Below are 14,031 nucleotides of genomic sequence, written 5' to 3'. Positions count from 1 at the left end.
TCGAGGGCTCAAGATAAACGTGGTTCGGGTGGTACTAGTGTCCCGTTTCATCCGCACCTTGGGTTTGCGAATCAAACCCAACCTCCATTTTATTATAACCAATCCATGCATCAACCTTTCGGTTATGATACCCAACCCACCCAAAATTGGATGCAACACGGTCCGACGATGACTCGACCCGATTATTATGAATACTCCCTAGAAGCGCAAAATGCTTTTGACCCGTTTGCTTTTCAAACCCCAATGTCACAATCACCGAGAGACGTACAACATGACTCCGATGAGGAGTTCGTGCAGGAAACCCAAGAACAAGAGTTAGATGATGATGATGAAGATGTTGCGGTTGAAGAAAATCCCGTGAACGAAAATGTAGCCGAACCGGAAAGAAAAGGAAAAGCCAAACGGGAAACTTGGACGCCTAGACAAGAAGAGGCGTTGGCAAAGGCTTTTGTTCATTGCACATTGAATAAAAAGAAAGACAATCAACAAAAGGCGGATGGGTTTTGGAAGAAAGTTCTAAACCACTACAATGAAACGGTCGGAGGAAGTAACCGAACCCACCACCAAGTTCGGTCAAAATGGATGACGATGCAAACAAAAATTAACACATTCAACGGTCTATATCATCAAGCGGTAATTTTTTTTATACGGTTTATTTTTTAACGAAATATTTGGATTTAGTTGTTGATAATTTATTATTTTAGGATCGTTTACGTCCTAGCGGGAGTGACGATGCTTATGTAATGAAACAAGCGCTAAAGGATTACAAAAGCAAAGAAAAAATTGAATTCGCTCATATTGCGGCTTGGGAGGTTGTTAGAACAAATCAAAAGTGGTCGCCGGTACCTTTGTTGAATGAAGAAACCTCCGGTTCGGGTCTAAAAAGAAAGTCTTCGGATTCGGGAAATTATAACAAGGGATCGAATGTCGAAATCTCGAGCGGATTCGGATTCGCTATTCCCGACAAAAACGAGGATCCTTCACCACCACCAAGACGACAAACGAGAAAGGAGAAAAAGGACAAAGGGCCGTCTTCAAGAAACGAAGATCCAAGAGATATAACACACAAATTCGAAGAGTACAAGGCCATGAAAAAAGAGATAATGGAAATTAAACGTATACGAGAAGAAAAATACTTGACCTTGGCGGATGAGCAACGAGAGGCGTTGCGACAAACAATGTTCGACCAGGACTTGGAGACGTATAATCGGCCTACCGACAATGTTCACCCTGCGATGTTGGAAATCACACTCGCTAGAAAACGTGAGATCGCAAAAAAATATGGATAGTCTTGTGATTTTTAGTTTTTTTTTTAAGTTAGATTTTATTTAGAATGTAATGTTTTATTTTTATTTAAGATGTAATGCTTTATTTTTAATTAAAATGTAATGCTTTATTTTTATTTTTAAAAAGTTTATGTTTTTTCCATTTTATCTTAAATATAAAAAAAACAGAAAATAAAAAAAAAGAGTTTGCCACTCAGCAAGTGTTTAAACCATTGCCAACAATTTTCAGCAAAGTTTAAACACTTTTGACTGATTGATATGGCGCACTTTGATTGATCGGTTTTTTGATTTACCACTCCAAAATGTTTAACCACTTCTTACACCCTAAGACTCATCATATTGCTATTGCATGTTGATACGCCTAACTTGTTGGAACCCAAAGAAAACAATACAAGCCCAAGATTATAATCCATGAAAAGAGTTTGGACAAAGTTTTGGCTAGTGTGGTCGGTGGCCAATGCCACAGACATTTATCTATATATAGTAATTTTGATTGTTATTGATCTATTCATGAATTTGTCAAACAACAATTTTTGATTATTATTATTATTATTATTATTATTATTATTATTATTATTATTATTATTATTATTATTATTATTATTATTATTTATGACTAGTAATGAGATATCTTTGAAAAAGAAGGGATTTTTTTTGTCAATTTTAAACATTCCGTTGCAATGTCAAACGTTCTCTCGTGAAGTGAAAGGAAAGTGAATTCCATCGATCAATTGAATAAAAGTTTTCAAATTCCACCTAAGGGTTAACCAAACAAGATTTTGGATGAAAAATTTTCTAATTCCAATTCTACTTCAAGGAAATTATGCGAACCAAAGGACCTCTTAGGGTTTCAATTCATGTAAACATGACTAAACTTTACAAGGACACACCTTGTAAAGTAAAAGAAAATCAATCAGTTTTTTTTTTTTTTTTTTTTTTTTTTTTTTTTTTTTTTTAATAAATGTAATAACTAGATACAATTTGAAAAATGTTAGCTGATCAGATCTTCAAACCATATAAACATAAACGACCATGGATTCATGAATGTGTATTCAGTGCATTTAATTACAAATCATATTATATAACAATAATATAAGAGGCTCTGCCCATATGCAAAACATTAACCCTGTTAGTGTGGTGTTTCTAGCTAGTATTTTACTACTAGATGTATTTGAACAATATTTAGTTTTAAAAATTTAAGTAAAAAGTTATTTGATAAACCAACTAGCTCTCAGTACCACTTTGAGATTAGTTTTATTAATTGGTTGCTTGTTATTAAGAGTTTCAATTAGAGTTTTGAGTCTTTGTAGGAGTTTTGAGTTCCAAGTGATGTTTAGTATAAATAGAGGTGTAAGGGTATGTATTTCGTGCGAGCTTGATTATATAAAATCAGAAAAAGTCGTGTTGTTTTGTGTGTTGCTTGATCCATTTGATTTCCAACAATTTTGAATAATAAAAATACAAACGTAGCCAATATGATCTCACTTATAGCAGAGGTATTGGCAATCTATGCGTTGAGTGTGAAGGCTATGCAAAGGGCAGCCAACCCTAGTGCAAGGGAGGTGACCCTAACCCTAATCAGGTTAAATTAGGCACGTTGTCTAATTTATGTTTTTTTTTCTTTTTCCGAAAGTTATTTACAATAATTTTGTATTATAAATGGATTGGTAAGGTAATGTAACATTTCATCACCTCCAAAAGAAATAAAAGTATTGTAGTTGCAACACGTGGATGTAGTTCTACTTAGACCGGACCACTTTAAATTCTCGTGTTCTTTAATTCTCATATTGTGATCATGTGTGAATACCTAACATTCTGGGGTGGGGTCTATTGGGGACAAACCTTACCTCTATTTTAGAGGATATAAAAACTGCCCCTGCTGAGATCCTCGACTTCAAAAACTCTTCTTTTCCATTATAGGTTACATGTAACTTTTTCTTTACCATTTGAATGATAAAAATAAATAACTTTGTAATGAGGGAGCAGTACTCATCAAATCAAAATTATTATATCAGTGCGTCTTTTAAACCAGTGGCGGATCTAGCTCAAGAATTCAGAGGTATCCAATTTTTTTTTTTTTTGGGATCAGGGGTATCTTTTGTATACAAAAATAAAAATTAACATTACGTAGACAGAGTTGAGGGGCTTTTTATACTACGGAGACGGAGTTGAGGGGTAATCTGGGCTACCCCTCCTTATACACCGGCTCCGACCCTGTTTTAAACTGTCCAAATTAAATTAGATGTTTGGAAAGTATAGTATATATATAGGGCCCTGTTGATGGTGGCCAATATTACTTATTAGTGATACCATGCAACCTTCATGGCTACTTTTGTTCTCTGTACTTGGTTTTCTTTCCCTTTCAAAACTATGTTTCACTTTCTTGAAATGGGCTTTCATTACTTTCCTCAGACCACCCAAAAACCTCAAGAACTATGGTTCATGGGCCCTCATCACCGGAGCCACCGACGGAATCGGTAAAGCTTTCGCCTTTCAATTAGCCCAAAAGGGTCTCCACCTAATCTTGGTCAGCAGAAACCAAGCCAAGCTTAATCAAGTTTCCAATGAGATCTTATCGGTGTATCCGTCCATCAAGATCAAGATTTTCGCTATCGATTTTTCTAGTGACAATGTGGTGGTTGGAGTTAGGGGGATGAAAAGGGTGATTCTTGATGAAAATCTTGATGTAGGTGTTTTGGTTAATAATGTAGGGGTGACTTATCCTGTTGCTAGGTATTTTCATGAGGTTGAACAAGATGTTTGGATGAAGGTGATGAAGGTGAATGTTGAAGGTACAAGCTTGGTAACAAAATCTGTGATTGAAGGAATGATTGGAAGAAAGAGAGGTGCCATTGTTAATATTGGTTCTGGTGCCGGTATCGTTCTACCTTCACATCCTCTATATGCAATCTATGCCGCTAGCAAAGCGTAAGTTAATTTCTGTAGACTTTACCAATAGCTTTACTATAGGTGGGATTTTACAGGGTATGGTTGTTAATTTTCGGCTTTATTTTAATAAAAAAGTTGATTAATATATTCATTAGGCAAGTCTTTTAAAGGGTTTTCAAACTATGTTGTTGTTTTCATTGATGGGTTCATGACAATTATGTTAGATGGACATGTGGAAGAAATGGTTGGGGGTCCGTATTAATGTTAGGGTTGTGATTAAATATGACATTGATATGAGGGTATCCGGAGTGGTGCGGCAAAGAGGAGCGGCAAAGGGTTTTGCCGCGCGGCAACACCGCCGCCGACCCCTTTGCCGCTGCGGTGAAGGGAGGAAGGAGAGAGAGAGGGTTGCGGTGAGGGGAGGAAGGAGAGAGAGGGGTGTGTGTGGTGGGGTTCATGCCATCTCTTAACCAATCACTTTTTTTTTGTAAAGTTTACCACTTCATCAAGTGTCTAACCATTGCCAACACTTTTCACCATAGTTTAAACATTTTTCACTGACTGACGTGGCGCACTCTAATTGGTTGATTTTTAAGTTTACCACTCTAAGGTGTTTAACCACTCCTTACACCCTGATGGGTTTACTTGAATCAGATGATGGACCACATGCTTTGAGCACTTACTATAAAGGTGTTTTTAGGAGAGAACGAGTGCGTAACGTGGAGGAGAGAGAAGATGCATATTTTTAAACACTCATGAAGAGGTTTATGTGAGGGAAGGAAAAGAGTTAGTATGGTTTCAGGACAAAAATCAAATACAAATACCTTTATCATACAAAACGTACGAATATGATGAAAATGTAAAAAACACGGTTGTATTTTTGTAATTATTTACTTGTAGAGTAATTATCAAAATTACCATACAAATGATCTTGTAGGGTAATTTTGTAAAATAAACTTGTAGAGTAATTTTGATCTTGTAGGGTAATTTTGTAGAGTATCATAATTACTCTTGAGAGTAATTTTGAATTTATGTTGTTTGATAAACTTGCAGAGTAACTTTGATAGACTTGTAGAGTAATTTTGATAATTACCCTACAATATCATTTTACAAAATCACTCTACAAGATCAAAATTACCCTACAAGATCATTTGTAGAGTAATTTTAATAATTACCCTACGAGCAAATAATTACGAAAATGTTATCGTGTTTTTTTTTTTTTTTTGTCTTTCGTACGTTTTGTACAATAAGACCCTTTGTAGCTGAAGTTAGGGGAATATTTTTGGGGGAGTAAACTGCCATTTTGGTCCCTGTGGTTTGGTCACTTTTGCCACTTTAGTCCAAAACTCAAACCTTTTGCATCTGGGTCCCTGTGATTTTAGTTTTATTGCCATTTTGGTCCAAAAATGAAACCAGGTCATATTTGTCTTATAAATCCTGCTATTTTGTCCTTTCCGCAAGGGCAAAATGGTCATTTATTTTTTATAAATAAATACCATATTTTATAAGACAAATATGACCTGATTTGCCCCTGAGGAAAAGGACAAAATCGTAGGATTTTATAATATAAGTATGACCTGATTTTATTTTTGGACCAAAATGGCAATAAAACTGAAACCACAGGGACCCAGAAGCAAAAGGTTTGAGTTTTGGACTAAAGTGGCAAAAATGACCAAACCTCAGGGACCAAAATGGCAGTTTACTCTTTTTGGGGTTAGGGAAGATTTGCATGACAGTGAGTTTTTATGACTCCAGTTGAACTATATTATTAAGATTAGTCTTAGCATTATTATATATATTATACTAAATAGTGATATATTTTAATCCAATAACATGTATATCAACCAACTTATAAAACAAAGAATTCATAATTTACACTTAAGTTGACGTATGTAATTGAAAACAGGTATGTTAATCAACTTTCAAGATCTTTATACGTGGAATACAAGTCTTTTGGTATAGATATTCAATGTCAGGTATATATCTTTCTTTCTATAGAAATTTATTTCTAAGCTCAGTTACGTTACAACTCGTCTAGCTTTGGGTGTTCCGCATTCATGTAACATGAGACTTATGTTATATTATGGTGGTATAAGATGGTATAATCAAAAGTAACGTTTGATGCTTTTCTTCACATTATACACAAATGAATTTGTGCTGTCAATGATCCAAATTTGTTTTTCAAAAAAAGAATTAATTTATTGATCCCAGCCTTGGGGTCTTTTTTTTTTCAATCTTATCGTATTAATACAATCTTTTTTGACTATTCAGTTTTCATGCTTCTCCTAAAGGTTTTCAATTATTAATGTATTATATATTATAGATCATTTTTATGCTATTGGCTCCTAAAGTTTGTTTTTAGGTACCATTATATGTTTCTACAAATATGGCATCACAAGTTGCAATGGTCCAAAAATCATCTTTGTTTATACCAACAGCCGACGAGTATGTAAAAGCAGCAATTCGACAAATAGGATATGAACCTCGTTGCATGCCATATTGGGCTCACTCGATTCAATGGTTCTTCGCTTCATTGGCTCCTGATTCTCTCGTAGATGCATGGCGTCTTTCAATTGGCATTCAACGTAGGGGATAGACATAGATCAATCATACTTATGGTGTGAACTTTATGCTGAAATCGTTATTTGTAATAAATGCATATAGTTCAAAACTGGATAAGATTTTTTCTTATAATTTGAAATTATGATGATTTCATTTTCAACTTAAACTTGTCTCTTTCGCATAGCCATAACATGAACACATATATACACTTACATACGCGTAACACCTTTATACATCTATACTATTTTGATAAGTTATCATTTAAACATCGCGATCCAGTTGTCTTTAATCATGCAAGTACCGACAAAGCCGTACAAATCACATTATTGGAGCTGATCTTGATTAACTTTGTTATTTTTGGCAAGTCATTCCAAGAATGGGGAGACCATGTTGATTTCTTGGTTTATGTAGGATACACTCTTCCATGCTTATTGACATGGAATCTTTTATGTAGATACAATGTAAGCTGTATTAATAACGTTTAAAAGTTGCACTGCAAATCCTTTAACTTTATTTTCGTTGCATTGTAAGTCCTTTATGGTAAACGGTGTTAATTTTAACCGTTAAATCCTCCATGTGCCTCCCACGTGAGGGATAGATCTGTCCTTTCCCTACCCCAGTTATCAAAGGAGAAACAAACCCTAATCACCTTCACTTTTCACAAACAAAGACACCCGCGCACACACGCTCACCCTCTGTCATCTCTCCCGTGTCCGGCAACCGGAGCCGCACTCCGGCGAGCTCCGGCGCCTCGTTTTGCCGGCGACGAACACCCACAACACCCCTAACTCCTCCTCCCTCGTTTTTCCGGCACCCAAACACCACCCGGCCGCACCCCCTTCGACTCTCCCTCTCGTCTTCCAGATCCGGCCACCAGATCGGTGACCTCCGACGCCGTTTTGGTCCGACAAACACCCCCTCTTCTCTTTGTATACCCTCTTACCCCCTGTTTTTCCGATGACGGCGACGATGGTTATTTTCCGGCAACAGACTTCTCTAGTGTCGTTCGGATTAGCTTTTTCCGGTGAGCTCTTTAATATTACATTTCTTGCTTTTATTCTTTTCTTTTCTTTCTTTTCCGATGACTGATGATGACAATTGATGATGATGATGATGTTGATGGTGGCTTCGACGGCCGGAGCCACGCCTGCGACAGCAGCTGAGGTGGTAGTTAGGGGTGTGCATGGGTCGGTTTGGGTCGGTTTTGACCAAAAACCATAACCATAACCGCGATGTCGGTTATTGGATAACCATAACCATAACCGATCGGTTATGGTGGTTATGGTTATTCGGTTTTGATGGTTATAGCGGGTCGGTTATGGATGGTTAACCGTGTATTTAGCTTAGCTAAAAATAGCTTAATTTTTCTTAACATAGAATAATTTGTTATTGCATATTTATATCTATTAGTATATTACATAATATTAAAAAAATATATATAATCTATAATATTAATACCAATTATTATTATCGAATATTCAAATAAAGTGATATGATACATTCCATAAATTCAAATAAACATTGAACCAAAACCACAAAATAATATGAAAAAGCCATAAGTACTAAAAATTTTTAGTCAAAAACATCAAATACTAAAAATATGGTGAAAAGTACTAAATCTTATAAAGATTTATTACATGTCGGTTCGGTTCGGTTATGGTGGGTATGGAAAAATGATAACCATAACCGACCCGCTACTATCGATTTTCAAAAAACCATTAACCGACCCACCGGTTTTTTATTTGGTTCGGTTTTTTCGGTTCGGTTTTGTCGGTTAATTTGGTTATGGTTCAGTTAATTCGGTTTTTTACACACCCCTAGTGGTAGTTATTTTGGTCTCGGGTGCGGGTTAAAAATTAGTCGACAGCAGATTGAGTTCGTTACGGGTTCGGTCATGATTCGAGTTCGGGTTTGGTGCAACTCGGTCAAATTTAAGTGCGGGTCAGATTTATCTGAGCTAGGGTTCCAATTTTTGTTGAAGGGGAAATATGTGTTGGGGTTATGGTTTTACATAGGAAAGGGATGAAGAGAAATGTTGAATGTTTTTGGTAACTGGGGTTTTAAAGGAGGAAAATGAAGGGAAAGGACAGATCTACCCCTCACGTGGGAGGCACACGGGGGATTTAACGGTTAAAATTAACACCGTTTACTATAAAGGACTTGCAATGCAACGAAAGTAAAGTTAAAGGATTTGCAATGCAACTTTTAAACGTTAAGGACGTGCATTGTACTTTTAGTTAAACCTAAAAGACGTGCACTGTCATTTTGTCTTTTTCTTTAAATGATTACACAAAAAAATCTCTTGCATTGGTATTTTAGTTAATTTACACAAGTTTTTTTATAAAGTTAACATAAATTGTTACAAAATTAAAACCATATAACTTAAACATGTAACTTCCAAAACTTTAAACTCAATTGTGTGATGTAGGCATTCTTGAAAATACCAATGCAACAAATTAATTTGATGATCACCTCCCCACATCCCACCATCTTTTTATTATACTTTACAAAACTTTCATCAATTAATAACACTTCTAACTTTCGATTTATACCACACCACTCTCAAATTTCGATTTGTACCATAACACTCTCAATTTTCAATTTATTGGCCGATAGCACTCCCAAAGTAACTGAACCCTAACCTAGTTAATTTTTTTATAATGATGTGCCACTTGTAGGGATGAGCAAAATGGACCCGGTACCGGTATCAAATTTACCGAACTGGGTACCTTTTCGGTACCGATTTGGTACCGACTTTTAACATTTTCGGTACCGGTTCGGTACCGGTATTTACCGGTTTTTACCCTCAAATACCGGTACCGTACCGAACTGGGTATATTCGGTACCGGTACCCACTTTTGTGAATTTTCGGTACCGGTACCGGACGATACCGAGCTCATCCCTAGACACTTGTGTGTTGATGTGCCATCTAACGTGGAATTTTTTTGCTGCTGTGGTATCTAACTTGGCTTTTTTAATGATATGACAACTGATGTGGCACTAGTTTGGTGACGTGCCAACTAATGTCAGCAAATTGGGTTAGTGTTAGGTTAGTTTGGAAATGCTATCGGCCAATACATTGAAAGTGATGTGGTATAAATCAAAAGTTAGGAGTGTTATCGGTCAATTGATGAAAGTTATGATTATTTAAATCCAATATCCGTTAGGAAAAAAGTCAAAGACAAACTTCTATCACAATTTGTCACCAAGCAATTAATATAGATATATGCAAATATTCGGATATATACACACTAAAATAACTTATAAATTTCAAAAAAATAAAAATAAGAAATTATAAAAACTGACAATATGGAAAATAACAAATTTCTTTCAACTCAACCAAACTAATTGTTCTTGGTCCAATTTCAAAATGCTGATGTCATGTATAATTTTCTTATATAGCAATGATCAATGTTTTCCAACCACTTAAATAGTGTTACAGAACAAATCAAAAGGTAATATAATGGAAATCCATGTAATAAGTTTTTCACATAACAAAATATTTGCCAAAGATCACTGAATTTGCTACTTAGGTAGACCAAGACCAAAACCAAAACCATAAAAAGGGTCAAAAAAAAGTACCAAAATCACTGCAAATACCACTTCAAACACAAACCAGAAACATACCATAGGCAAATTAACATCTCTCTTGATCATAATATCAATTTTCACCGTTTTGTTTTAATTGGCCCGGCTTTTGAATACATCAAGGTCCATCTCAGTGGGGTCCGTTGCTTGAAGCTCGACCTGGATTCCATCAAGTTCCCTCTTGAATCGGTCCTTGGAGCTCGCGTAAATCATTTTGTTTCTCACCTTTGCGGTATCGGGAGACCTTCACAGTTCGATACAAAGAAGAAACAAAGGATTCAGAACATTACGTTTTTAGGGGGCAATTTCATATATACCCCTACAAACATGCAAAATATCATATATACCCAAACAGATTATAAGTATCAAATTCACCCTTACAAAGTAGTTGAAATATCATATATACCCAATTCATTAAAAACAATTTAATAAATGACAATTTTACCCTATTTTTCTAAAACTTTACAATCTCATATATGACCTCTAACTTCAAATATTATATTTACTCATTTCTAGCTTAATTTATTTAGCTTAAATATTATATATGGAGAATATTACTGTTTATGGGAGAAATTAAAAAATAAAAATAAAAAAGGGTAAAAATTGATTTACGCTTGAAATGTGTTATATAAAAATATGAAGTTAAAAGATGAGCATATATGAAAACTTGAAGTTTAAAAAAATAAAGGTAAAATGATTATTTATTAGATTGTTTATCCACCCATTTTTCAACCCTAGTAAAAGGTATAAAGTTGAATTCAGTATCTTGTACTACCATGCAATGAAAAAGATCCTGCTTTTTTGGCAATTCTCTGCAGTAACAAAGTCATAATCAAAGACAGCGTATCGACATTCACCAGCAGGTAGTGACGCAGCAAAATCTTCGTGGCTTTGGGTTGGCTCGCCAACTTTTTCCACGATCACTTCCTTTTGTTTCTCCTCAATCTTAAAAATAATATAACGGAATGTTCTTTTTGCCTTCAGTTCCAAAAACTTTAGTTTGCATTCATCATGCACAGCCATCCCAGATGCAGCGTTAGCCTACAAAATGTAAGTTTACTCATTAAGACTATAGGTGTAAACATAGGAAGTAACTTGTGTACACAAACCTTCTGTGTTAACTAACTGTAGTTAATTTGTGTATCAAGCCAATAAACATTTCATAAGCCGCAGAGAGAAAAAAAAAACATAAAACAAGTACAATCCAATGCTAAAATGTTCTTAAAGTGCCATCTTTACGACAAATTATTCCATCTTAGAACAAGTATCCACGAACTTCAAATCTTGGTTTAAAAAAGCGAGCTTAAGGCGCGCTTAAGGCGTGAGGCGCCCGAGGCGCCCATAAAAGCGCTTTTTTTCACATAAAGTGGCAAAGCGCTAAAGTACATGAGGCGCTATGAAGCGGGCTTAATGGCTAGTATTTCGAGGCGTTAGGCGGCTGAGGCATCATTCTGGGCTGGTTTTATAATGTTTGTTGTATAATTAAAAAGCCCACCAACATGGGCCTAATTTACCTGCGACCTGCTTTTAAAAACAGATTCTATCAAGTCTAAACCCTAAAAAAAATCACGCTGGCTGCAGCTTCTTCTTCTTCACGCTGCTGCTGCTGCCTGCTTCTTCTTCATTGCTGCCTGCTTCTTCTTTTTTATATTTCCTGTTTTAATCAGCTTCAAGTTCATTTTTTTATTTCCTGTTAAATCGCTACATTTCCTGTTTCAGCTTCAAGTTCATTTTTTTCATTTCCTGTTAAATCAGCTTCAAAATTAGAAGACTATGTCATGTGTATGTTTTTAAGTGTTTTAAGTGTGTTTGGATTTTGAACTATGCTTTTGAAGTGTGTTTGGATTTTGAACTATAATTTTGAAGTGTTTAAGTGTGTTTTGACTTTAACTGTACGTTTTGATTATGCTTTTTAATCGTTTAAGTGTGTTATATAATTATGTTTTTGTTTTTATGATTGATTAACGAGTATAATATGTTGTAGAATATACTTTTTATTTTTTATTTTTATTATTTTAGCACCTCGCATACGTGAAGCTCTCGCCTCACGCCTCACGTTTCGCGCTTCATCGCTTCGCTTCAAAACGCTTCGGATTGCCTCGCGCTTTTTTAAACCAAGCTTCAAATCATGCCACATGCGATTTATCGACAAATTTAATCACATGACTTAAAAATTTAAAGCTTTAAAATCTATTCTCCTTATATAAGTTGATTACACTGTATACCTAATTACCTATTGAACAGAAAGAATCCATACTTGCAGTAGCAAGGGCTGACTTTCTAACGGCCTGTTTGGTTCACGGATTATTTCCAATCCTTTATCATGTTTGGTTGGCCAAGCAAAGGAATTGGAACTGAATTTGATTCCAATGAAATCCCCATTTGGTGGAACTGAACATATCAAAGGATTTCATAGGAATGTTTTCAACACGACAAATAACCCCAACCTCTACCACCCGCCACTTCTGCCACAACCTGCCACCGACCGCCGCCAACCGTTACCACCAGCCTTGGCCACCACCCGCCACCCACTTCATCACCACCCGCCACCAACCTGCATCCACCGCCACTCGTCACCGACCGCCGCCACCGACCTCTGTCACCATTGCCGCCACCTGCACCGGCTGCATCGACTGCCATCGCCACACCATCATCCAATTTTTTTTATATTCCAATTCCATAACAAATGCAACCAAACTCATTTGGTATTTTCAAAAGAATCATTTAAATTCCAATTCCAATTCCATTTCCAACGAATTATGTGAACCAAACGCCCCCTAGTTGTATTGAATCCCATTGTCATTAAACAAACCATTGCTGTGAAGGGAACTTTTGGGCAAAAACATAAAAAAGGTACAAAAAGTAAAAAACTACATCTGAACCATTCGGATCTAACCTCAAATCTGGATCCAAACAACATATTTTAGGCTTTTAGCTACAAACTACCAAACAAACAAGTGAAATTCACTTTATTATCCACTTGTATCATATCTAATCCGCCAAACAAACAAGAACAACAACTTTAACTCTCAAAACTTCACCAAAATCCAGATCTAAATTCATAAACCAACGCCAGAAACACAAATCTGGATCCAATTACTCACCTACAACCCTAGGGTTTCAAATTCATCAAAAACTTCACATCAAATCAAAACCTAACATAATAATTACACTACACAAAACACAACTCAACTCATTCAGATACAAACACTTAACCAAATTATAACAATTCAACCAAAATTATAAACAAAATCAACAAGCTAGAGTTATATCGTGTATTAATTCAATCGAAGCAAACAAGTAAGAGATAATGTTGTTCGGAGAGATTTACCATGGCCGGAGACGGTTGATCGAGACGGTAATCAGTTGAATTGTAGAGAGAGAAAATGGGGGTTTAGAGAGAGAAAGAGATGAAGGTGATGGGACTTTTGCACGAAGATGATGAGGATGATAAACACTACAGAGAGATTTAAAGGTTAGCTGTATGTATGTATTGTATGGTTTATATTGAGCCCTTGTATTATGGTTTATATCCAAATAAGTCCCTTACAAAGTTGAGATCATTTGTTGTTCCAAAAATATGATTTGAACATAGTGGTGTTAAAAAACCGAAAACCGAAAAAAACCCGAAACAGACCCGTAACAGAAGAAAACTGAACCGGGTTATGAATTCGGTTTTTGATTAGGTTTCTTATCGTATTTGAAT

At 35.8% G+C, this 14,031-nt stretch overlaps 2 protein-coding genes across 2 annotated transcripts; one reads left to right on the top strand and one right to left on the bottom strand.

The window, feature by feature from the left end:
• Positions 1 to 3,542: 3,542 nt before the first annotated feature.
• On the top strand, positions 3,543 to 6,903 carry LOC110893918 (very-long-chain 3-oxoacyl-CoA reductase-like protein At1g24470). The gene is made up of 3 exons (XM_022141072.2): positions 3,543 to 4,214; positions 6,082 to 6,151; positions 6,538 to 6,903. Exons 1-3 carry the CDS (start codon positions 3,598 to 3,600, stop codon positions 6,769 to 6,771), a joined length of 921 nt encoding a protein of 306 aa, XP_021996764.1. The 5' UTR covers positions 3,543 to 3,597; the 3' UTR covers positions 6,772 to 6,903.
• Positions 6,904 to 10,111: 3,208 nt separating this feature from the next.
• Positions 10,112 to 13,803, bottom strand: LOC110893919 (actin-depolymerizing factor 4). Its single transcript, XM_022141073.2, has 3 exons — positions 13,657 to 13,803; positions 11,101 to 11,366; positions 10,112 to 10,569 (listed from the first exon to the last, which is right to left on the bottom strand). Exons 1-3 carry the CDS (start codon positions 13,657 to 13,659, stop codon positions 10,419 to 10,421), a joined length of 420 nt encoding a protein of 139 aa, XP_021996765.1. The 5' UTR covers positions 13,660 to 13,803; the 3' UTR covers positions 10,112 to 10,418.
• Positions 13,804 to 14,031: the final 228 nt, after the last annotated feature.

Source organism: Helianthus annuus, chromosome 1, assembly GCF_002127325.2.
Source record: "Helianthus annuus cultivar XRQ/B chromosome 1, HanXRQr2.0-SUNRISE, whole genome shotgun sequence".
Lineage (NCBI taxonomy): Eukaryota > Viridiplantae > Streptophyta > Magnoliopsida > Asterales > Asteraceae > Helianthus > Helianthus annuus.
This window is presented reverse-complemented; position numbering and strand designations above follow the sequence as displayed.

What these genes read in the sequence shown, in the direction of transcription:
- LOC110893918 (XM_022141072.2), top strand. Translation starts at nt 3,598, where the DNA reads ATGCAACCTTCATGGCTACTTTTGTTCTCTGTACTTGGTTTTCTTTCC. An exon ending in ATCTATGCCGCTAGCAAAGC is followed by an intron (nt 4,215 to 6,081) that starts GTAAGTTAATTT and finishes AATTGAAAACAG; the next exon opens with GTATGTTAATCAACTTTCAA. An exon ending in GTATAGATATTCAATGTCAG is followed by an intron (nt 6,152 to 6,537) that starts GTATATATCTTT and finishes GTTTGTTTTTAG; the next exon opens with GTACCATTATATGTTTCTAC.
- LOC110893919 (XM_022141073.2), bottom strand. An exon ending in AGGATCTTTTTCATTGCATG is followed by an intron (nt 10,570 to 11,100) that starts GTAGTACAAGAT and finishes CGAACTGTGAAG; the next exon opens with GTCTCCCGATACCGCAAAGG.